This window comes from Fundulus heteroclitus, chromosome 1, assembly GCF_011125445.2.
Source record: "Fundulus heteroclitus isolate FHET01 chromosome 1, MU-UCD_Fhet_4.1, whole genome shotgun sequence".
Lineage (NCBI taxonomy): Eukaryota > Metazoa > Chordata > Actinopteri > Cyprinodontiformes > Fundulidae > Fundulus > Fundulus heteroclitus.
In genome coordinates, this window is record NC_046361.1 from 12,730,521 (window position 1) to 12,754,418 (window position 23,898).

At 41.6% G+C, this 23,898-nt stretch overlaps 2 protein-coding genes across 2 annotated transcripts; one reads left to right on the forward strand and one right to left on the reverse strand.

Moving 5' to 3' along the window:
• Positions 1 to 1,345: 1,345 nt before the first annotated feature.
• Positions 1,346 to 9,115, reverse strand: LOC105929120. Its single transcript, XM_012866759.3, has 4 exons — positions 8,834 to 9,115; positions 7,049 to 7,095; positions 6,759 to 6,921; positions 1,346 to 1,877 (listed from the first exon to the last, which is right to left on the reverse strand). The coding sequence occupies exons 1-4, from the start codon at positions 9,036 to 9,038 to the stop codon at positions 1,516 to 1,518; spliced, it is 777 nt and encodes a 258-aa protein (XP_012722213.2). The 5' UTR covers positions 9,039 to 9,115; the 3' UTR covers positions 1,346 to 1,515.
• An 851-nt stretch (positions 9,116 to 9,966) lies between these two features.
• Positions 9,967 to 20,122, forward strand: wdr6 (WD repeat domain 6). The gene is made up of 7 exons (XM_036135214.1): positions 9,967 to 10,097; positions 10,332 to 10,423; positions 12,241 to 12,405; positions 13,057 to 15,580; positions 16,541 to 16,618; positions 17,862 to 17,978; positions 19,102 to 20,122. Exons 2-7 carry the CDS (start codon positions 10,354 to 10,356, stop codon positions 19,973 to 19,975), a joined length of 3,828 nt encoding a protein of 1,275 aa, XP_035991107.1. The 5' UTR covers positions 9,967 to 10,097; positions 10,332 to 10,353; the 3' UTR covers positions 19,976 to 20,122.
• The last annotated feature ends 3,776 nt before the right edge of the window (positions 20,123 to 23,898 follow it).

The window sequence follows — 23,898 nt, forward strand, 5'->3', positions numbered from 1 at the left end:
AATTTTAATATACTTTTCCTTGTATATGAAAGTTACAGTTTGTGCCAACACATGTTGATTTTAACAACAACAATTTAATTACACACCTATTAGCATGCTCCATATGAGTATGTAAAAAAAAAAAAGATCATTTAGAGATGAACATTGAATGTAAGGCAAGGCAAGGCAAATTTATTTATATAGCACAATTCAGTACAAGACAATACAAAGTGCTTTACATGATTAAGATATACCAAAATAATAAAATGTAGATAGAAAATAGAATAAAAGCAAGTAGGGATAGAATGTAGTAACAAAAAAGAACATTAAAAACAGTAATACTGTTTAACTAGAAAAGTCAAAGGCAATTTTAAACAGATGTGTTTTTAATCTTGATTTAAAAGAACTCAGGCTTTCCACACTTTTACAGTTTTCTGGAAGTTTGTTCCAGATAAGCGGAGCATAGAAACTAAATGCTGCTTCTCCTTGTTTAGTTCTGGTTCTAGGTATGTGGAGTAGACTGGAGCCAGAAGACCTTAATGGTCTGGATGGTTGATACACTGATAACAAGTCTGTAATGTATTTAGGTGCTAAGCCATTTAAGGATTTATAGACTAACAGAAGTATTTTAAAGTCTATTCTCTGAGACACAGGGAGCCAGTGTAAGGACTTTAGAACTGGTGTGATGTGCTCTACTTTCTTAGTCTTAGTGAGGACGCGGGCAGCAGCGTTCTGGATCAGCTGCAGCTGTCTGATACACTTTTTAGGAAGTCCTGTGAAAACACCATTGCAGTAATCAATTCTACTAAATATAAACGCATGGATTAGTTTTTCCAGATCCTGCTGAGACATCAGTCCTTTAATCCTAGAAATGTTCCTCAGGTGATAGAAAGCTGACCTTGTAATTGTCTTTAGATGCTTTTGGAGGTAGTGTAAACTGAATGCATCAATTTAAATCAATGTAAGGAGCACTTCACATTAGAAGAAAATATAACTTGCTTACCTAAAAGAATAACATCAATGCCATTATGAAAAGATGTTCAGATAAACCATTATTGTTGTGGTTCCTGTGTATTTTACAAAGCATATATACATAATTATATTTTTTTTTCTACTTTACAACATTCTTGTGCCCTTTTGTGATTAAAATATTGGTACCACATTCCCTTTGGATAATTAAAAATGTGTTTGTTACAATTCAGATTGTAACAAAGCAGGATTGCAAGGAAAAAAGAAAGAAAGGAGGTAGGACACAAGGAAGGAAGGAAGGAAGGAAGGAAGGAAGGAAGGAAGGAAGGAAGGAAGGAAGGAAGGAAGGAAGGAAGGAAGGAAGGAAGGAAGGAAGGAAGGAAGGAAGGAAGGAAAGAAGGAAGGAAGGAAGGAAGACACCAACAAAACATTTACTTATTGCCAGAAAATAGCTGGATGAGATTTTTTTTAGCACTTACACTGTTTTAGAAGCAGCAGCAGGCCAAATGAAAGTATAAAAACGTGCAAAAAAGTGAATGTTGCATAACAGGTCCCCTTTAAACCAGATTAAACATTAAGCTCTGATATTTTCTCTTCTTCGTCACCACTGCTGGAGGAGGATGGTGGAACTTCTTCGCCCAGCCTCTTTAGCTTGGCCTTGTAATAGGCCTTTTTCATCCTGAAGGCCTTCTCCTTCTGTCGAGTTGCTTTCCTTTTCTCCCTTACCAGCTCCTGTTCCCACGCAAGCACCTTCATCCTGTTTTCCCACTCCAGGATCTTCATCTGTTCCAGCTGCTCCAAGGCCTCCGCTCGCTGCTCAAACTCAAATCTAGAAATGTCCACAGTGTTGTGATGAGCTAGGCGGCGGCTGATGTCCTCCTCCTTGATGTCAGATCCCTCAAGATGGTGGCTGATGGTCCTTGAGGTTCCTGTGAAGATTGAGGCGACAAAGGAAACTCAGGTTGAATATTTTGTAACGTGACAAGCAAAACAGCTTTTAAACTGTTTCACTTGGTCGGTTTTTGATATGCATTGTGACTCACCACCCAGGGTTGAACATGTACTTAGGCACTAGAAACTGGGTTATCTGACTCATATCTTCCAATTTAATGCTAAAGGGCTATTTAAAGTTGTTTTATCAAAATAATTTTAAATGACTTAGACCAGGTGTGTCCAAAGTGTGGCCCTGGGGCCATTTGCGGCCCTTGTGCTGATTTTATGCGGCCCTCCAACTGCATTTCGAGAAACATTTACCCAAACAGCACGTTTTACTTTTAATTAGAGCAAAATTATTACAGAAGAGTTAAGATGTTACAATTGAACGTTAAGTATAACACAAAACATGTGTCTTTTAATAATCACACATTTTACATGCTCTTTAATTTCATAGTAAACAGGGGTACATCTAACCAATGACTTTTGCTGAAATACAGATTATGGTGCATTAAATTTTATTGGATGTCATTTATTAAAATTAGCAAAGTTCAGATAGTCTAATTTGTTTATTTAAAATTATCATATCCTGTAGAGCAGGTAAAAAAATAAATAAATGAAATCACAGCGATTGTTTGCTTGTTTTTTTTTTTTTTTTTTTTCGTTGGGTTGTTTTTTGGCCATCGAAAGCTTTTGATTTGAACATTTCGGCCCACAAGCCGCAAAGTTTGGACACTCATGACTTAGACTGACCAGACCTGAACTGAAATAGTCAGTATTTTTTTAACAGATTCTTTGTGTGTAAAACTCTAATCAAATACATATTTACTCAAATAATCCCTGTAGGCATGGGCTGGTTACTGGTTTCACAGGATACCGCGAAATGAAAAAGTCACTGTTTCAAAACCACTAGAAATCTCCATCATACTGTTCCTGCGCTATGAGCATTTTTTATGCCTCGTCAGAGAGAAAGTGGAGGGGAAATCCTTCAGGTCGTTTGCAACCATAGTATAATGACTCCTCCCCCTGTGTACCTTTGTATAGCAGATCAGGTTCTATGATGGCTGAAGGAGGTAAGCATTCCAGACATTCCCCCCAATCTAAAAAGATGCTTCAGCTAACGTAAGAAGGACAACAACAGCTTGGAAGAAGAGGGTTGACCTAAAAGCAGAATGTGCTTACATACTGATGCATCAGACTTAACATGATACAGCATCTAAAGCACCACCCATCGTTATTTGCTACATTCAAGGTAAAGATAGAGCTGTCTTGGAATAAACAAGCTACCTTTAGCATCAGGCATTAGAGAAACAAATATTATCACAGTGTGACTGAGGCAGACGGCTCTGGGATGGTGCTGGTTGTGAAAGTGTGTTTTGGAGTTTTTGGATTGTGTATTGATTAGTTTTGAGTGACAGGGTATAAAGTACCAGGTGCCTCCACGGCTTCAGCTGAGCAGACAACTGTTTCACTAACGCAGAATTTAGAAATCCAGGAGAAGAGATAAAGTCAGGCTTGAAATAGTGTGAGCAGAGCCTCCTGCCTTTGTCCATTTCACAAAAGGCAAAATCCAGGCTCGGTAGGTACGACTATGTCAAGCCAGGGCTCAATCCGAATACCCTAATAATGTAAGGACTCTTTAACCAAAGCGGAAGTATGTCATCAGTCGCCATGATAAATGTTGTCCGAATACTGCAGTCAGTAAGGAAGGAGGTAGGAAAAGGAGCCTGTAAGCTTCCTCTCATGGCTAGTTTTGCCTAGGAACCTCGTGATGTCCCTTGCCACCGCTAAGTCTTAAAGGTATCCCACAATCCTTTGCGTGACATGAGGTATCAGCACAGGCCCCTCACGGAAATCAACGAAAACGCCTGAGAGAAGAGACACACTTTGTAATTCATTCATGATTTGACTGGCATCGTCCATGAGTGTTTCCTTCACATAATGACATCGGAGTTAAAGGCTGTCCGAATCAGGCACAGCGGTTCGAAGCTCCTTTCCTACCCACCGTAAAAGGCCAAGGTACAGGAGCTAGAAGTTATTATTAAGGGTATTCGGATGGAGCCCAGGTTTATATAATTCAGGTAAATGCCCACCCCCAGCTTTTTTCAGGAGACCATGAGGTCGATCACAGATTCACTGATGCAACAATGGATAAGATGTGCATGTGTGCCATACTTCACACAGAATGAGCAACATCTTTTGATGGAGGCTTATGAGAAATTGAAGCTCAAAATATTCAAGAAAGGAAACACTGCCACTATCATAAATGAAGACATGTCTGGAGCTATTTATATGGAAAAAAGGTGTTAAACCGTTTTCTCTGACCTTTCAGATTCTTTGATTCGCTGAGCCAAGCGTTAGACGGATGAAACCTTTTTAGGAGACAGCCTTTGCAAAACAATGTTCACCTCATATCAAAATTTAATAGCGGCATCAATGATTAATACAAACATTGTTTGTGTTTAAAAAATATTAAACATAGAATCTAAAACAAATGGAAAGAAGCTAATGAAGGATACTTGACATGAAACAAAATGACCTATTTGTGATCAAATAAAATTTTTTACCTCAACAGTAGTAAAGTCACCCAGCCTTATGGTTTGTATAGTTTTTCCTTTTGGGGCTGTCAAGATTGCGTATTGAGTCTGTTCACTTGAGGGGCACTACCGTATTTTCCCGACTATAGGGAGCAATTAAAATCCTTAAATTTTCTCAAACATTTATGGTGCACTTATAATCTGCTGCGCCTTATATATGATTACTGTACTTGTTTTGCTTACTGACTGATTTTGCGTGGTATAATGCACTCAAAAATATGTTAAAATGTATAAGAACGACTTTGGTTTGCAAGGAAGCCGCTCCGCTCAGTGTATTACGGTACACTGTGCCACTAGCTGACCGGACCCCCGAGCTGTCTACAAGACTGCCTGACTGTAATGTCTAAACTAGAAGTGCATTCATGTAAGGCATGCCTAGCCCGAAGTACGCGCTGGCAATAATAAAGCAAGTAAGTTAATTCAATATAAAAGTTAATTTATTTTTGGCTTTGTTAGAAACAGGGCAGTGCAGTCCAACTACTCTGTCCTCCCAGCAGAGATGGATAGCTCTGCCTCTCAGGAGAGAGCGGTGTACGGGGGAGGGGTGGAGGCAAACACTTGGGAAGAATATTTAATGCGCTTTATAATCCGGTGCGGTTTATGGTCCGAAAAATCCGGTACTTTTGTTCTGGAGGAATTAGTCAAACAACGCCCTTTAGAGTCACAGAATCTAATGGGTTGTGGAAAGTAACTCCGGAATGTATTGACCACACCTTTTTATCAGCTATTTCTATAATCCCCTTAACATGCAATAGTCTAATAAAGGCCTTTCTATCAAACTTAGAACAACAAGACACGATTGAACAGCAACAATGCCCACATGGATATCATAACATTAATAATGGTATAGACTACCATCATAATTTTAAAATAACAGTAGTTGATTGAAAGCCATTAGGTATGAGTGGTATTTTAATGAAGGCTGATAAAAAATACCAAAACATTCAGATAAGAAAACGGAACCATTGACAGAACCCATCGGTTTCTGATCTGAGTGACCACTGACTGAACAGAGAAGGCACCAGGACCATCTAAGCCTGGCTGTGTGAAGGCTAGCTGCACAGAATAAACTGCCGTGGTAATTTATGTGCTGCTTCTTTTGTGAAACCGAGTCCAGCCTCAATTCAGCCAGGATGTCTGGAAAAACCTGGATTAATCCTCTATCTTGGTTTTTGTGAAACAGCCCTTAGCTCTTTAGCTGAATGCACATCCCACACATTCATACTTGTGTTATCCTATCAGTTGTCAACTTTGTTAGTGTTCTGGATTTCTAAACGTGTTTTTGTTATTTCATTGATATGGCTTAATTACGTCAGGTGCCAGATTTATAAGAATGAGTACGCACGCTAAAAGGGAGGGAGACCCTGCAGGAGAGTGAAATTCCGGCACGACGCCAGTGATCAAAAAACAGCTTCCAGCGACAACTAAAGTTGACTAAGACAACGCAATAATGACTGCATTTGTTTATTTTTATTATTCAGAAACAATTCAGTTATTGTCATGATTTAATTTATATAGTTAGCATCTTCCATGATTGTTAAAAAACAAATTTCTTAGTTTATTGTTTTTAAATGCAGACATTTCAAAATAACACATTCAGAGCTGTAATCAATATACAGTGATACCCTGAAACCGTGATATCTTTACCCAACGTTATCATACAATTAGAATCTAATATCGGCCCATGCCTAAACCCTAGATTACATTATGCCTGTTAATGTTTTTGCACTGTGAAAAAAACCTGCCCTTTAGTCTCAGTTGCAAAGCATGCACTAGCTTACATGTGCAGGTTTTCAATTCCAGGCGCTCCCACAGTCCAGTCATGCAGTAAAGGTATATTATGGTAAACTGCAAATGCTAATTTGGAAATACTACTACAGGGAAGCACATTATTCTTCCCTGTAAAACTGTAACTATGCTTTGATTGCTATCTGATGACTGCATAACCTTAGATTTATCAGAACACTTTCTAAGAAAATCAGATCCCTGTATAAATAATGAGAATGAAATGTACAGTAGGTGACAAATTATGATCACAAACTAAGGGTCTACAAAGTCTAAAACTTAAGGTATGTTAATCATGGTCTTGACTGGATGTTTTTTTTTTTTTTTTTTTTTTATCTCAGTCAAGACTAAAGCATGTTCTGTGAGTATCCAAACCTTTCAGTCACGCCGTTATCTGTCCCCCTGTCTCATAGTGGATAGCTGCGTAATAATCAAATAATTAAATAGAAAGGTTAAAATATTTGGTCTTTAATTTAGATCTTTGTCTCTGTGTACCTGGGGCGGTGAGGTGGGCAACAGGAAATGATGCATCCTGCAGCTCTGTATTGTGGGAGCTGGAGTTTGTGGTGGGGCTCTGGTGCAGCGCTGACCAGTCGCTGCCTGTGATTCTGTCCAAAGTTTCACGCTGGAGGGTGAGCGCCTCCTTGCTCTTCTCTACCTGATAAGGAGGTGGCAGGCAATAAAATTCCCTCTGACAAATCCAATGTTTAGGGTTTATGAGCAACGTCTATGCTATTGCCATTTAAAATGAATTTAAATTTAAAAAAAAAAAGTTTTATATTTACCCGATTTATGTTGCCATTCATCTGTCTTGCATCGCCTATTAAACTGCCTGCAATGATGGACAAAAAAAAAAAAAAAAAACGACAGAGAGAGATGGGGAGTGTCTGAATATAAATGTTAGCAAAGAGTGCCTCCATCTGTTGGATGCAGGTATGACAAAATACATTTATGGCTGTACAAATTACATCACAGGAAGCACAAAGTGAAAAACTAGAATTTCACTACCATTAACATAACCATGAGGGAAACTTTTATTTTTATTTACAAATTATCTAGGGTTGAGGTGACCAGCCTGCTCACTTCTAGGCTTAATAGACCATGCATCCAAAGATAATTTTGCAAAATAACCTTTTTAAAAGGCTGGATATAATTACTATCAGACAAGTAGAAATGTTCTTATACCACAAGAAAATTTAAAACACTACTAAGTTTAATTCAATTCAATTACTGGCAATAGAATAAATGTTGTTTAGAGTAACGTCTCTTTTTCTGGACATCATTTTTCTGGAAGACACTACCAACTTTATTTTATTAGAGGAGACTTAAATTGTTTTGTTCACTGTCTGTTGCAGTAGCACAACCACACACGTAAGATTCAGAAAAATGCAACCAAAGAAATCAACATAAAGAAATAATTGTTTTTATTTTATTAAGTTTAACAGAGACATTTTAATGGATACTCAAGTTACAATCCCCTTTTGACTATTAGTTTGTGTTGACTTTTGAATGTTTTTAGATCATTACCCCAGTGAAAGACTCAGGGACAAGCCATGTCCTATTTATTGGCCACTGGGTTTCCTTTAAATTCTCCTGGTATTTCCAAGATTAAATGAGCCCATGCGTTTGAGCAAGGTTCCCCGGGCCATTGGACGAGAAATGCCCTGCAGCCTTACAGATCCGCCCCTTGTGACTACACCACAGCACACCATCTCAGTTCAACTCCCAGTAGAGTCGAGCACACTACACCCTTTGTTCACAGGGATTTATAAGTTGTTAGGTAACAACTAATACTAGGTATAGAGGCTATGACAGTCCCACTTTTTACCTCATCTCGAACAGCCAGCTTTGGAATTTTACACGCATGTTGTGAAGATAAACTCTGGTCCTTGTCCAGCCTTGTTGCCCACAGCTCCAGTTTTTTACAACTTTATACTTAGAATTGTGAAATTATTCCCAGACTGATAAAAATCAACACAAACCTGCCTTACTTGAATCTTGTATTTCCCATTTTGTACAGCATCTAAGAGTAATGGTTGTCTGAGAAGCCCTTGATTCCTAATTAAACGTTCAGCTGACACTTGGATAAACTTAAAAAAAAAAGTTTTTCTTTTTTTTAAATTAATTTAGCATGTTACATTTATCATATATGAATTATTAGAGGAACCAATAGGAGAGAAGCTGGTGATTTTGCGAAAATCATGTTGATTTGTTCTAAAAAGGTTTTTAGACAAATCATTATGACTTTACTAAGCTTGAAAATATTAAGCTTTCACGTTGACATTTTTCTTTGTTTAGGAAATAAGTTAGAACACGTGATCAAAAACCAATCTAAACTACTTACACATTCCCACGCACTGATCCAGGCGTATCCGTGTATGCTGTGGATGCGGATTCAAAACTGAATGGTTGTGACCGGTGACCAAACACACCGACAATAACGTAACACATTCATAAACAACCAAGAACACACAAGGCGTTTCATTCATGATGAACAAACGCAACAGTGTGAGGCGTTGCGCTGTGTTTATATTATTATTTCCGCCATAAACAGAGGGAGGCTGACTGACCTTCCAGCAGCTTGCGGACCGCCGCTTTGTGGCCAGCTCCGCCTGCGTGGCTGGTGAGAGCAGCCTCGCCCATGGTCTGAAGTTTGATTGATTTGCAGCAGGCCCTGCACCGAGCGAAGTGGATGTCATCGGCGTCCTTCATCAGCCAGTCCTTAAAGGCGTCCTTTGTCAGCCAGGAATCCTGGAATTTACATTTCCCAGGCATGGTTAGCTTTACAGTTAGCTGGACCGCTACCTAAGAGCGGAGAAGAAACCTATTTGCCCTATTTTGCCTTGTGATGCGTTTGCGTCCTCTGGGAAAATGAGTTCATCACAACATTCACGGTATGAAGAAGATTCGACATAACGTAAAAAATCTGAAAATTATGGTTTTATACAACGTTTTAATCATCTATCAAACAATACAAGTAACAAGTAACCTATTTTACCAATAACAACAACGCCTCATATTTTTTTTCCTTCTAAATCAGATTTTGACTCTTAAAAAGAAAAAACAAATGTGTATATATTATAAACAGTTTTGCCCATTATTATGCATACATTGGATATAATTTATTGATTTTTACTTTTTAGACTTAGACTTAGACAAACTTTACTGACATTTTGTATGCACAGAGTGCAAACATAACGAAATTACGTTGAATACAGCTTATGACAATGTAATGAGATTGCAATATAATATGCAGCAGTGATAAGAATGTCACAGTGCAGGAAAAAAAATGTTTTTTTTTAAGTGTACAGAAGAATGTTTAACCATGTTTATAGTGCAAAGATAGTGGTGCACAAAAGGCATTAATTTGAAAAGTTAAATGTTGGCAGTGCAAAAATAATAGTGGTGCAAAAATGCAGTAAACGTTTTTACATTCTATATTAGCTTTTGAGAGAGGCATATCTCATTCCCTTTTTGTCAGCAACTTTTTTGGATGAATGAAAAACTATTTTAAATTTAAATCGGTGAGATGTAGGCCTTTAAATCATTTAGGGCTTGATACTCACTTTCTCAAGTATCGCACTTTTATAGAAACACTTTAACGCAGCACAAGTCTTTGCCTGACTGTCACATGTCTTCTTTTGGCCAATAAGCATCGCTTACTTTTCCTTTAGCCAATCAGCGTTCATGAATCTGGTGCTGTGGGTTTATTGGTTACGTTAGACCGGAATTAGTACAGTAACACATGAGGATAACGTTTCTTTTCTCAGGACTAAATAAACATGTAAAAAGACATTCTAGACATGTCTCATCTTTAATTTAAGCTTTGAGGAGGTATGCATGAAGTATCATCCCATATATAGAGTGAGCCCTTTATTTCTGACATTGTTTTAGTCGTTTTAGACATAAATGAAGCGCTCCTGCTGTTAGCTTGTTTTGCTAACCGTGTAGGATGTCTTCATTGTTAAAACGAGCCAACCACTCTATCCGCTTTCAACTGTGTTACACATAAATAGTAAGTCGTAACTTTGAATCTTTCAGGGTTCTTTCTGAATGTTTCCCAAATAGAAATGAAAGACCGCCCTTAAAAATGGAGACTGCTGCCCTGGTAGTTCCTATCACAGCTTTGGAGCTTTTTAAAGACCGCTTTCTGCTGTCGGGTAAGTGAGGAGAAATTGACCTGTTTCACATTATGTCACGACACAACCACAGACTTCACGTAATGATAAATGGTTTTCATTATGTTTTACAACCAGAGAAGTGAGGCGTTGGTTTTGTTTCTTAACTCTTTTTATTTCTATACCCTCAAATAAAACCCTGGTGCAGCCATCTGTCTTTAAGCAGAAAGGCAACCAAGAGGAAGCAGAGAATCTGGTCTTCATGGAAAGAGTGTTAAAAGGAAGCTCTCCTGTTGGCAGGTTGCTGCTGTTCAGATAAGAAGGCATGTGTGGCAGATTTGAAGGAAAAAAAAAAAAACTTGAGCACTTTGAGATTTTATTTGGAATGTAAAGTGCATTGTAAATAAAATGTACTATTATTATACATTTATTAACCGCAGCATCATGCTGTGGGGATGCTTTTCTTGAGCATAGCCGGCAGGAAGCTAGTCAGAGTTGATGAGAAGAGGGAGAAGCTAAACACAAGACAGTCCTGAAAGAAAATCTGTTCAAAGATAGCAAAAGCTGGTTCTATGACCATGGTGTTCTTGTTCCTGATTGGACTGGTCTGATGTGAACCCCATAGAGAATCTGCGTGGTGTTGTCAGAGGGTAGATAGATACACCAGACCCAACAATGAAGATGACTTTAAGGCCATTATTAAAGCAACCTGGGCTTCCATCCTCAGCAGAACCACAGGCTGATTGCCTCCATGCCACGCCACATTGATGCAGTAATTCATGAAAAAGGAGGCCGAACCAATTATTAAGAGCTTAGAGATAACATACAGTCTTGATAGTAATTTCACATTTTCTGAGACACTGAATGTTGTGTTTTCATTATCTGTATGCCACAATCCTCATAACTACAAGAAAATAAAAGCTCTAAATAATGAATCTATACAAGTTTCACTTTGTGAAATAAGTGACAAAATATATCAAAGGTTATCCAAGGTATTTACATTTTTGGAGTAGTACCTGTAAAGCCAAATCTACAATGAATTGCTTTAGTTAAAGCATTTTCATGTAAGAATGGACCAGTCAAAGTCCAGATCTATATCCAAATCAGAATTACTCTTTACACCTGCATGCAAGCCGACTGAGCTTGAGCTGTTATAAGAATAATGTAGCCAGCTTCTGTATGTGCACAGCTGGTAGAGAGACGTGCCCCAAATGACCTGCAGCCGGGAACATTGCAAACGGTTGTTCAAGTGTTCACTCCCAGGGGCTGAATTCTCAGTGATGGGACTGATGCGAAAGATGACTAACATCGGCCAATGAGGATATTAATGTCGATATATCGTGCCTCCTTAGTAATTAACTTAAAAAGTTGAGAAGCTGATAAACAGAGATTAATGACTTGATGTAAACGTCTCCATAACTGAGTTTTCCGCAAACAACATTTCTTATGGTTGAAGTGAAAAGCAAGGCTACAAATAGACTATATATGGATCCACCCTAGTGATTATTGTAATTTGCTTTTTTATCTTTATTAGAATTTATTTAAAAACCCGTTTTGTAGACTGGGTTTAATGAAAATGTGGCCAAAGTTTCCATTGTGTGATTTATTCTATTTTTTTGTATGATTTGGATCCTAAATTCCCAACAAGACAAATGCTGTTCTCAGAGTGACAAGATTTTGGATATTAGCCCATAATATAATTTCTTGTAAAGTGAATTTATAAGCAAAAATACAACTAGCAAAAACATTGTAAAAAAAATAAATAAAATAAGAGTCAAACCTGTTATGTGTTTTTTTATTATTATTATTATTTAGACTTGTGCACACTCTTACAACAGTGTTATTATCCTCCCTGGCAGGCGAAGGACCAGTCTTGTCCGTGTACGGTCTCCAGCCTCGCCCTGATGTCGGCGCCTCACTGAGCGTCCTCCAACATTACAGAATCCATGGGATCAGACCGAGGAGTCGGGACGCGGTGCCAACCCGGAGCTCTACTGTCACAATCCACGGACAGCGGGAAAATGGTTTGTAAATGGAAATTTATCCAGCCCTTATAGAGGCTGTACTCATGAGCTTTAAGCCAAGACCAAACTGCATTATTGTTTGTTTGTTTTGTAGGAAATATAAAGTAAGCGATTGTTTCTTCAACAGAAATGCAGCGATCTTACCAACTGTGGTTTGGACCGATGCTGATTTCTCTTTTTTTTTTCTTCTATGAACTAAAACACATAAAAGTAAAAAAAGTTGCTATGGGTTTCTTGATAGAGGTAATAGTTTTGAATGAAACAGAAAAAGGTTAATGGAATATCCTCCTTCAGGCATCAACGCGTCTGTGTCTGACCTCTATATGATTTTTATTAAACTCACACAGTACATTGGTCCCTGCTGGTGATGCTGTTTTCAACCAATAAGGGCAACATTTCTTAATTTTAAAGATCGTCATGAATATTAAAAGGGAAAATGATTTTTCACCATTTGACCTGCAGATAAAGGAAAAATTGGCCGATTTCTGGCTGATTGATTGGTCCATCTGTAATCTTTATCTGTAGCGTGTTGTTGGCAACCAGTTTGCATATTATTTGTAAAAAAAAAAAAAACATTCACTCCTTCGCAGCCCATAGCTATTTTGAGACACTTGTTTAGTATTTAACCGTTTTTCTGCTTTCTTTCCCCAGAGAAAAACTCCACCTCTGAGCGCAGCTTCTATGACTTCGCTGTGTTTGGAGGAAAGGCTGTGAGGCTGGTCGGGCTCGGTTTAGATCCCCGGGATGTAGAGACTCCTCACCTGGAGGTCCTGGGGCCCCTCATGGAGCTGCAGGACTGGGTCCTGGATGTCCGCTGGCTCTCCGCAGACAAGCGGGCCCTGCTCTGTGTGGCCGTCGCCCACAACGCTGCTCTCCTCCTGGACTCTGCCGCAGGAAGCGCGCTGGTCCAGTGCTCCTGTCTGGAGGGCTGTCTGCTGTATTCTGCCCTTCTTCTGGTGGATGAATGCTGGGCCAATACCGTCTTGGTCGGGGGGACTGTTTTCAACCAGCTGGTCATCTGGAAGCCCGGGCGAGGCGACCAAACGATAAATCCTGGTCACAAGGCTCCGGTTGAGCGCCGTCTGTCGGGCCACAGCGGGGTCATCTTCAGCATCTCTTACCTCCAGGAGGAAGGGTACCTAGCTTCAGCTTCAGACGACCGCAGCGTTCGGGTTTGGGCCGTCGGGGCCCTAGGCGGCCCCGGAGGGAGATGTGGAGACCCGAGCCCGACGTGTTTAAGAGTCCTGTACGGCCACCAGGCCAGGGTGTTCTCGGTCCGCCTCTCGGCGGGATACGTGTTCAGCGCCGGGGAGGACGGCGCGTGTTTAGTCTGGGACTTGGGAGGAGGAGGAGGGAAGGTGATCCGCACGCTGAAGGGTCACCGTGCCGGGGGGGTTCGTTCCCTGGCGGTCAGCGGGGGAGCAGGAGGTGACGACAGGTGGGTGGCGACAGGCGGGGCGGACGGGGGGGTGAGGCTGTGGAAGGTGGAAGACGGTGTGGAGAAGAAGGAGGGTCTGGAAGAGAAACTAACAGACTTGAAGTTTGCTGATCGTGGGCTTCCTAAAGTGGTTTGTGTAGCAGGTGGAGAGGAGGGAAGCATGTGCTGGAGTCAGTTTTTGGTTTGTACAGACAGAGGAGCGGTTTGCCGGTACAGTGATGGGAGTTGGGAGACGGTTTGGGAAGGCCCACCAGAGTTTCACTCGTACTGTGTGATGGACACGACAACCGCCAGCGCAGTTACATTGTGCGCTGTAGGGAACATCAGCGGGTCCATCCAGGTGTTCCCCACTTCTCACCCTCTGTCCGGTATACGTCTAGCAGGCAGACCAGGGAAGATCCACGGTGTTTTCTGGAAAAAGGCAACAGATAAGTTGTATTTACTTGCATCCGGTGCTGAAGGACTAGTGTATCGCTGGTGCGTCGACGTAAAAACGACAGAAAACGGTTCTTCAGTTCTCAGCACGGTGCCGCTTCCGGCTTTTCTCCTACCCCTCTGCTCCAAGCGCTGGCTCACAGCCGCCGTCTGCCTCCAGCGGCACTCCGACCAGGTCCTCTGGGTGTGCGGGGACAGGAGAGGGTCCCTGCTTTTGTTTCAGGAAGACGGAAACTTTGAGCTCAGCAGAACCGATCGTGGGAAAGCGGGTAAAGGCTTACAGACAGACGAAGAAACCAGAATGATTGAGGAAGAAGAAGAGCCTACCTTGACACTGCAGCCTGTGAGCTGTTTGTTCGGGGTACACGGGAAACATGGGGTGACCTCGGTCTGTGAGCACCAGGGATTGTTCTACAGCACCGGGAAGGACGGCTGCGTGAGGATCTTCAGGGTCAGTCCAGCCAAGCCCGAGACAAGTCACGGCGAGCTTCACCTGGAGGTGCTGAGAGTCCAGCGGGCCTGCAGGGGTATGGAGTGGCTGGAAAGGGTTCTGATTCTGGAGCCTGAAGACGTAGGAGCGGGACGTGAAAATGTGATCGGAGGGGAGCTGAGGGAGAGCAGGTTTGTCATCGTCGGCTTCCACGCCGTCCACTTTGTGGTGTGGGACCCTGTGAGGCAGGAGAGGCTGATGGCGGTGCCCTGCGGCGGGGGGCATCGCTCCTGGAGTCTCTGGCCGTCGCACCCGGGTCTTTGGTCTGGACGTGGAGCTTTGGTGTTCATCAAGCAGGGGGCCGTTCTCACTTCCCAGCCTCCCGGGGAGATGCTCGGCTGTGTTGATGAAGCAGGGAGAACCGGAGGATGGAGCTTGAGGGAGGGCATCCACGGGAGGGGGATTTGGTGCGTTTGCAGGCTGGGAAGGATAGAAGAGATCGGGACACAAAGCGGAGACAGTAAAACGTTTTGGGAGATAGTGGTGACTGGAGGGGAGGACACCAACCTGGCGGTCCTGGCTATAAATGCGGCATCTGGGCTCGTCAAGGTTCTCTCAGTTATTACCGACCACATCTCAGGCGTGCGAGCGCTGACGGCCACGACGCAAGCGCAGGGAGAGGCTCTCTGCGCCCTGTTGCTGTCAGCCGGCGGCCGCGCTCAGATTCAGTGTAACCGGCTGCTGGTCGTCTGGGACAGACACAGGCTGACTCCTTCCTGTCAGGTGATCCAGGTGGCGAGCCACCGATTGGACATCCAGTGGGAGAGGAAGCGGAACCGACACAAAACCGTGAAAATGGACCCAGAATCAAGGCGAGTTTGGATAAGATGATTTAGACTGAACTGATTCTTAATGGACTAGCTTCCATGTCATTGTTCGAACCAGAGCCTAGTAGTTTTAGTTGGCAGGTAAAGTTTTATTTAACTGGATTGAGCTGCAACCACAAACAGACATCAGTTAAAATGGGAAGACGTATTTTAACTTCCTTTATCCATGATCTCCATTTAGCAGTTTGTGTTTAAGAATGATACAACACTGAGTCCAAATAAAACTTCAACCATTAAGCAGAAATCACAGTCATTGCTAATATTTTGCAAAGAAAGGAAGGGTTGTATTAATATATTGGAAATGCATCCTTAATGATCCAGAGTGTCACCATCAATGTTTGCAGTGCCGCAATCCTAAAGGACTGTATTTCGCATTCTGATGACCGATAATCTGCTGACTGGGATGTTTAAGGTTACAGAAAATGAGCCTAGAAAATGTAGGTTAATTATCTGTTTTGAATATTTTTAGTATTCAGCAATGGCATCGTTGTTGTTGTTGTTACATGTTTTCCTAAACATCACGCAGCCATAATCCAGAGACGGCCGAGCGGCAACGTTATAAATTGAGCAAATGTGCAGCAATATGTCCGGCAGCTTGGCAGAGCAAACAAGCCAACCGCACAACAGCATTAAAAGAGAAATCAACCAAACGAAGGACAAACAAGTCGGTCCTTTCTGCTGTGCCGTCCGTCTGCTCCATCTATTGTCGTAGCGAATTAAGAACAGTCCTCCGATTGGTCGGGCGGTCAGCTGCTAATTTAGCAGTCGGCAGATCGCGGTCGCGCTCAAAATAACTTCTGACTTCAGTGTTTTATTCGCTGTGGACGAACAACAAGACACTTTCAGGAAGAGAGGCTGAAATGTGTTCAGACAACAGAAAACGAACGGATGGTTTAAGATCTGTGGTGGCTGAAGTTTTACCTCCTTGGGTTTGGCTGTTTCCAGGTACGTGTCCATAGAAGTTGTGGAGGAGAAGGCGGGCCGCCTCCTGGTGGCGCTGTCCTGCAGTGACGGGGCTCTCAGGTTAGTAGCTTTGCATCTGAATATGCATGTTTTACGTTTCTGAATATGTTCCTTACAGTCAGATAAGCACGGGCAGGTGTGACGCTCTCCAGTATGATAACCTGGAATAAAAACTTACGTCTTCAACGTACTAACATAAACAAATACAAGCAAAAGTGTATAATATCATCCTTCATATAATCATGTAATAATCATGTTATTTATAACAATTTAGGATTTACTATTCTTTTGGCACACAAATAGAGATTCAAAGACTGTTAAATGTAGTAGTTTTAAGTAAAGGTGCTTATTGTGCATCATATTTTTCCTTCTAACCATTCTGCTCTTTCTGCAGTGTCTACAGATATTTGCTGCTTAGATATTCTAGCTGTGTGCTTGCTTAACAAAATACGGTTAACTGCCTAACAGACTTGCTGCACGTAGCCTGAAAGTTTTAGCTTTAAAGCAGCGTTGTGTTAATAGCTGTAATGTGTGGTGTTTTGTTAGATTCCACACCATGACGTGTGTTTGTGTTTTAACTGATCAGATATTTCTCTTTAGCTGGATTAATCTCTCTTGTAAGCAGCAGCTGGGATGAGAGTCAGCTCCTCTAAGTCTGAGGCCGTGGTCCTTGACTGACCCCCTCTGGTTCGGGGGTCAGTCTCTGCCTCAAGCGGAGTTTAAGTTTGAATTTAAGTATCTTGGTGTCTTGTTCATGTCTTGCTCATGGATTGTGGTAGACTGGACAGACGGATGGGGCTTCGTAATGCAAGCGCTGCTCCGGTCTGTTGTGGTGAAGAAACAGTTTTCTGGGCACATCCCACTGGGAGGAGACCCCTGGGTCGACCCATAACTCGCTAGAGGGACTATGTAGGCCGTCTGGCCTTGAAACCCCCTTAATGCCAGAATGACCTGTAGGATGTCGCTGGGGAAAGGGATGTCTGGGTTCCTCCTCTGGGTCTGCTCCCCCATGACCCGATCTCAGATAAGCACAAGACAACAGATGGACGGACGATCTTTCCTTAATCAAAGAGAGTAAATAGTGACAATACAATGTAGCTGTTTGCGTGTAGTTTGGAGCAAACAAGGGCAAAGTATTTTACCAGGAAACCCTGAGTCAGCAAAACATTGAATTTAATTTAAAAGGAAGAAATTAAGCTTAGAAAAGTTGAAACTTTGCCATTTCTTGGAATTTCTTTTGTTTTGTGTCACTTTTCTTGTATTTTATACAATTTTTGCTATTATTTTGCTACCGTCTCTCCAGGTTGTTTTCTGTCAGTGAAGCTGAAAGTCTGATCGACTTGTTGTGGGAGACGTTCTACCACCAGCGATGTGTCCTCTGTGTCGCCACCTGCAGCCTGCAGGATGACAAAGGCAACAGGTGAGCTGATCTGCGTTATGCTGCGTCCAGACCAAACGCCTTTAGAGTATTGAAAAGGCGTCCAACGCCTCAACTTGGACGCTTGTGCACATAAAAGTCTGACGCGCTGCCTAGAGCCTCAGCGCTCTGACGGCGGCGGCTCCTGTTGGAAGGAGCTACCCTGTTCTTTTCCTCTAACGAACTCTTTGTAAAATTGGGGATGAAATAAAGGGATTGACTTGGCTTTCTTTACTGAATAATATAATCTGCGCCGTGTCTGGATTCACCAGATAATTTAGAGGCGTTTTGAGATATGTATGTATGTGTGTATATATCTATATATATTAGGGCTGTCAATCAATTAAAAAAATTAATCTAATTAATTACATACTCTGTAATTAATTAATCTAAATTAATCGCATATAATTTTAGCTTTGAAAGTATTTTAAATATTTAAATTCAAATGATTCAATGAATAATCAGCATTAGATACATTAAAGTTCAAAAACTCTTATTCACATTTCATGCTTTAAATTAATTAATCGACATTAACGCGTTATTTTGACAGCCCTAATATATATATATATATATATATATATCAATCTGGGTATATTTAAACTAGTAGGATTAGACAGTTAAAGAACATCCTGACAGTGGCGCAGAGGTTAGGGAGTTCCTCCTGCAATTGGCGGGTTGCTGGGTCGATCCCCTGCACTGACCATCTCAGTCATTGTGTCCTTGAGCAAGACACTTCACGCTGCCTGCTGGCAGTGTTCAGTGGCCCGATGTATGAAATCGTCTCTGCTAACATAACTCACCACCGTCAGGGTGTGAATGTGTGTGTGAATGACTGTAGTGTGAAGCGCTTTGGAGGTCGTCAGACTAGTTAAAGCGCTATACAAGTACAAGCCATTTACTATTTGTGCATCTAATAACAAATAGCAGTGGTATGAACATTACTCCCCGGAAAAAGAGCTGTTCATTAGCATCATTAAAAGCCTAAAATTGAACTGACAATTTTGGTGATGAGTGTATATGCAAACCTCTAAGCTGCCGTGTACCTGTGCAACTCTTTGGTTCATCCCAGGTTGTTTTGAAAAGTTCTTTTAGCAGTGATGCAGGATTATCTGTCCCTCTCCCACAGGTGCACACTGCTGTTCAGCGCCGCCACGGACGGAACAATCGCCGTGTGGCATTTGACTGAAAGTCTGCCCATTTCGTCAAGTGGTGCTACAACCCCACCAATCCCCTGCCTCGTCATTCCCGCCCACCAGAGCGGCGTCAACTCATTGGCTGTCTGGGTGGAGAAACCGGGACGACACGAGGACGGTTGCCTGGTAACTGTTGCGAGCGGAGGAGATGATGGGCAGCTGACAGTGTCCACAGTGAGGGTGCAGTACCCAGAAGACGGGAAGGTCGGGGGTGATGGGGGATTTCCTCCGACATGTTACAGTCACACCTTAATGGAAGCACACGATCAGTCCCCCAACCGGGTTCATGTTCATCTTCACTCCCAGTCCAGCATCCCGCTGGCCCATGCAGCCTCTCTCACAGCTCTGAAGCTCCTGAGCCCCGGCCTCCTGGTGTCTACTTCCTCTGATCAGAGGGTTTGTCTGTGGAGGGTTAGCGGTACCAGCATCAGCCACAGTGGGGCGCTGTGCTCCCACGTTGCAGATGCTGCAGGGCTTGCAGTGTGGGAGGAGGAGGAAGAGGAAGAAAAGATGGGTTTTGACACTGAGCGGGTGAATACAATTTGGAAGGAAAAAGTTGACCCAGTTTGTCAGAGCAGTGATGGGAAAGAGGAAGAAACGTCTGATGATCCAAGAAATCCGGCGCCGGACGGCGACGGTAACACGGGTTCCCGTGAGTGTAGTAAGAAGATAAGCAGCGTGGGGTGGGTGCTGGTCTGTGGCCAGGGCCTCCAGCTTCTACGACTCCAGAGTTCTGGGATGGATGAGGAGATGTGGCAAAGCAGAGAAAAGGAAATTGAAAGAGTTAAAGTGACTTTTCAGAAATAGGAAGCATCTGCAATCAGAGCACCAAGTTATCATATAATTTATTTTTTTAAACACTTATGTTGACTTATGATCAACATTAGTATGTTTATCTTAACTGCTGCTGCACACATCAAAACATTTTTAAATAAAGATCATCTATTTTCCAGATGTCTTGTGTATTAGTTTTTGGGTTACAAACACAATGTTTTGTTGGTGAGTGAAAAGGATAAATAATAATACATCATTTTATTTCAGGGTGCCTTAAAAGAAGCACAAGGTCACCATACAAAGAGAGAAATAAAACACAATCAAGACAGAAAACAAGCAATTTCAAAACAACCAATAAAATAAAAATTAAAAACAAACTATGAATGTTAAGTCAGATATGCAATTTGGAAGAGGTGTGCCTTAAGTCTAGCTTTATAAACAAAGTGAGTTGTGAAGATCAGGAGGAAGTGAGTTCCAGAGATGGGGAGCAGAGTGTCTGAAGGCGCTCCTCCCCATAGTACTGAGAAGGCAGGAGGGACAGTAAGATGGATGGAAGAGGAGGACCTGATGGAACAGGAGTGTGTGGTGACATGAAGGAGTCCAGAAAGATAATTCTGGTAATAATCTGAGCTGCTGCAGGTTGAAGGAGTTGTAGTTTATGGATAGTTTTATGGGGGAGTCCATACAGGAGGGAATTGCAGTAATCAGGACATGAAGTAACTAGAGCAGGGGCAACCATCATGGTGCCCCTGGGAACCATGATGGTTGCCCCCAAGGACCATATGTAGTGCCCACAAGCCTGTTCAAAAAATAGCACAAACCTCCAGTGAGCCGCATCTAAAGTGTTGTTTTATTCAGTTGCTCTTCCTGTTTAATCATACTTGTATTTACATAGATTTAAAAATGACAAAAGCATTAAAAACATTTATAATATGTAAGTTAAGGTGAGCTTGGACTCAACTTCAAAGGTCAGTACTGGTAGCCCTTCGTATCACACAGTACCGATGAAGGTTGGTGACCCCTGAACTAAACTATTGACGAGAATGGCGGCAGTGGGGGTGAGAGAAGGACAAAGACGGTTAATGTTTCTGAGATGAAAATAAGCAGTCTGTGTGATATTAACATCAGACTGGGGAAAAAAGTGTACCGTCTAAGACTACACCCAAGCTCTTTACCTGAGATGATGGGTAAATAAATGAGTTATTAATGTTAATAGCAAGACTGTCAACTTTGTTAGGTATAGATTTGGTGGCAGTTAGGAGGATTTCAGTTTTATTGTTTAGTTTCAAGAAGTTGGAGGAAAACCAGGCTTTAATTTCCTAGAAACAACTGAAAAGAGAGGGGGAAGTATGGGTGGTGGACGGTTTGGAAGAGCTGTAGAGTTGGGTGTCATCAGCATAACAATGGAAATTTATGTTGTGTTTTCTGAAAACGTGACCAAGTGGAAGGAGATACATGATAAATAAAAAGGGGCTTAGTTCGGATCCTTGGAGTACACCTGATGACACAGACGAGTGCTGGGAAGAAAATGGACCAAGTTGACTATACTAAAAGCAGTTTGAAAGATAGGAGATGAGCCAGAGAAGAGGAGTGTTTGAAATGGCAACTGAGATAATTCGGTCAATGAGAATGTTGTGGGAAATGGTGTCGAAGACTGCGCATAGGTCCAACAGGATGAGGATTGAAAAAAAGCCCTCTATCAGCTGCAAGTAGGAGGTCATTTGTGATTTTTTATTAAGGCTGTTTCAGTACTGTGAAGGGGTCTGAAGCCGGATAGAAATTGTTCACAAAGGTTATTTAAAGAGAGATGAGAGTGAAGTTGTGAGGCAACAGTTTTTTCAAATAGTTTTGTTGAGAGAAATGGGAGATTAAAATCGGTTGGATCTGAGCCAGGTTTTTAATAATGGGAATGATTTCTGCAGTTATTTATGGAGTGGGAACAATGCCAGTGCTCAGGGAAGAATGTAAGATAGAAGTCACTTGGGGAATAAGAGAAGGGACCTGGCTTTAACCAAGGGAAGTGGGTATGGGTTCCAGTCTACAGGTGGAGGATTTAGATTTCTGGACCAGGTCAGAGATATCGACAACTGAAGGGAGAATCTACTGTGACAAAGTGGAAGGGGGAGAGACGATGAGGACAGAGACAGAAAGGAGAGCTATGCACCAAGGGTTATATGATCGTGGATAATATGGATTTTGTCATTGCAGAAAGACATTATGGAGTTGCAAAAATCATTAGAGAGAAGATGGGGGTGTGTGTGTGTGTGGGGGGGGTGTTGAGTACTGTTATTGACAATGGAGAAAAGCGTTTTTGTGTTACCATTGGTATTTGTGATTAACTTGGTGAAATAAAGTGCTTTAGCACCATTTATGGAGTCCTTACAATTAGTTAAATGAGTAGAATATATTTCCTTGTGGACGGTCAGAACAGTTTTCCTATACAAATGCTCAAGCAACTCAACATTTCAAATAGAAATTGGAAATGTTTAGAATAAACACAAATACATTAAAACATATACAACTGAGCCAAACCAACTGCAAATTAGATTTATCTGCAAATTATACAAAAAAATCTAAAAAAAAAAAAAAAAATTAAAATTACGAAAACCAGTGCTATAAATGCTTTTGCAAAATTAAACACAATATTTCTGCATTAACGGGTACTGGAGTTGTCTAATTATTCAACTCCTTCATGATGAACATCTTCAGTAATTAGCAGAGCACTCCCCTGCTGTCATGACCTGCTGCAAACATGATTTATAACCAGACACCAGCTTCTGGCAGCGTTCCTCGAGAGTCTCAGCCATCTCCTTGTGGGCAAAGGAGTTAAAAAAAATAAAACTGGTTTCGAAACCCAAAGCTATTCAGTAGCCTTTCAAGTCAGCCAGCAGTTCAGGCCAATCTAATATTCCTGATCTTTTTCTGAAACCATATCTTGGTGGATTTTGAGATATGCTTTGGGGTATTTTCCTGTGTGACGCTGCAGCTTTCTCACATCTTCACGGGATTTCCTGATGCTTGATTGAACCCATCTTGCTCTCCACATTCTGCAGTCTTCAACTGGAAGCAAAGCAGCTCACAGCATCACTCAGCCACTGCCCTGTAACATTGAAGGGTTGTGGTTCTTTTTAGCATATGCCTTATTCTGCCTCCTCCAGATAGATACCTCTGATCCAACTGCTTAAAAAGGTCCATCTTATTAATATAGCTATGAGAAAACTGTCAGTCATGGTGTACTTAGTATTTGCCTTTTTGTTGAAAATGAAAGCTCAGTGGCTGCTGCTGCCGAGTGATCACCATGAAGCGCTCAAGTATTTGAGATGTTCCATCTCAAGCACACGTTTATTCAACTCATAAAGCCTGTAACTATCTGCCGGAGACAAAACCTGACTTTGAAATCTAGCAGTTGAGTCAGTATTTGTAATATTAGTCTTATATAACAATTTATACAGTTTGGACTCTATTGCACAAACCTGATTTTTTTTATTTATTTTTTTATTTTGCCAATAAGCCTCATCTGTAAGATTTTATTTAGTTTGAGCTACAAATGGTCGCTTTGCTTTCCAGTAATAAGCAAAAGTATCAATAGGTGGTTCATATTTTCCTGCCTGTTGTTAAAATGTATATTAGGATGGTTTGCTTCAGGGAGCGATGCCAAACTGTTCCTTATGACTTCTGGGATTGTGGTTTTTTTTAGTCATAATTAAAACAAACCCAGTATTGATTTTGCTGTTCAGTGTTTAGAGATGTAGTAAAGCTGATCTGACACTGACACTTTCATTATATTTTCCTTATAAATCTGAAAGTTTTAACCAAAGAGGTGCATTTCCTCACTCTTGCACTCAAAAATGCATCCTCGTGATACAAAATAACAAACCCTGGGGATGGCACCCAGTGAGACGGTGCCTTCATGAAGTCAGCTGAACAGCTTAAGGCCACAAGTTACTCAGCAGTCA

Coding starts and splice junctions, on each gene's coding strand:
- LOC105929120 (XM_012866759.3), bottom strand. CDS start 9,038: ATGCCTGGGAAATGTAAATTCCAGGATTCCTGGCTGACAAAGGACGCC. Junction 7,096..8,833: donor GGTCCGCAAGCTGCTGGAAG/GTCAGTCAGCCT, acceptor CCATCATTGCAG/GCAGTTTAATAGGCGATGCA. Junction 6,922..7,048: donor TGAATGGCAACATAAATCGG/GTAAATATAAAA, acceptor CCTCCTTATCAG/GTAGAGAAGAGCAAGGAGGC.
- wdr6 (XM_036135214.1), top strand. CDS start 10,354: ATGGAGACTGCTGCCCTGGTAGTTCCTATCACAGCTTTGGAGCTTTTT. Junction 10,424..12,240: donor AGACCGCTTTCTGCTGTCGG/GTAAGTGAGGAG, acceptor CCTCCCTGGCAG/GCGAAGGACCAGTCTTGTCC. Junction 16,619..17,861: donor TGCAGTGACGGGGCTCTCAG/GTTAGTAGCTTT, acceptor CCGTCTCTCCAG/GTTGTTTTCTGTCAGTGAAG.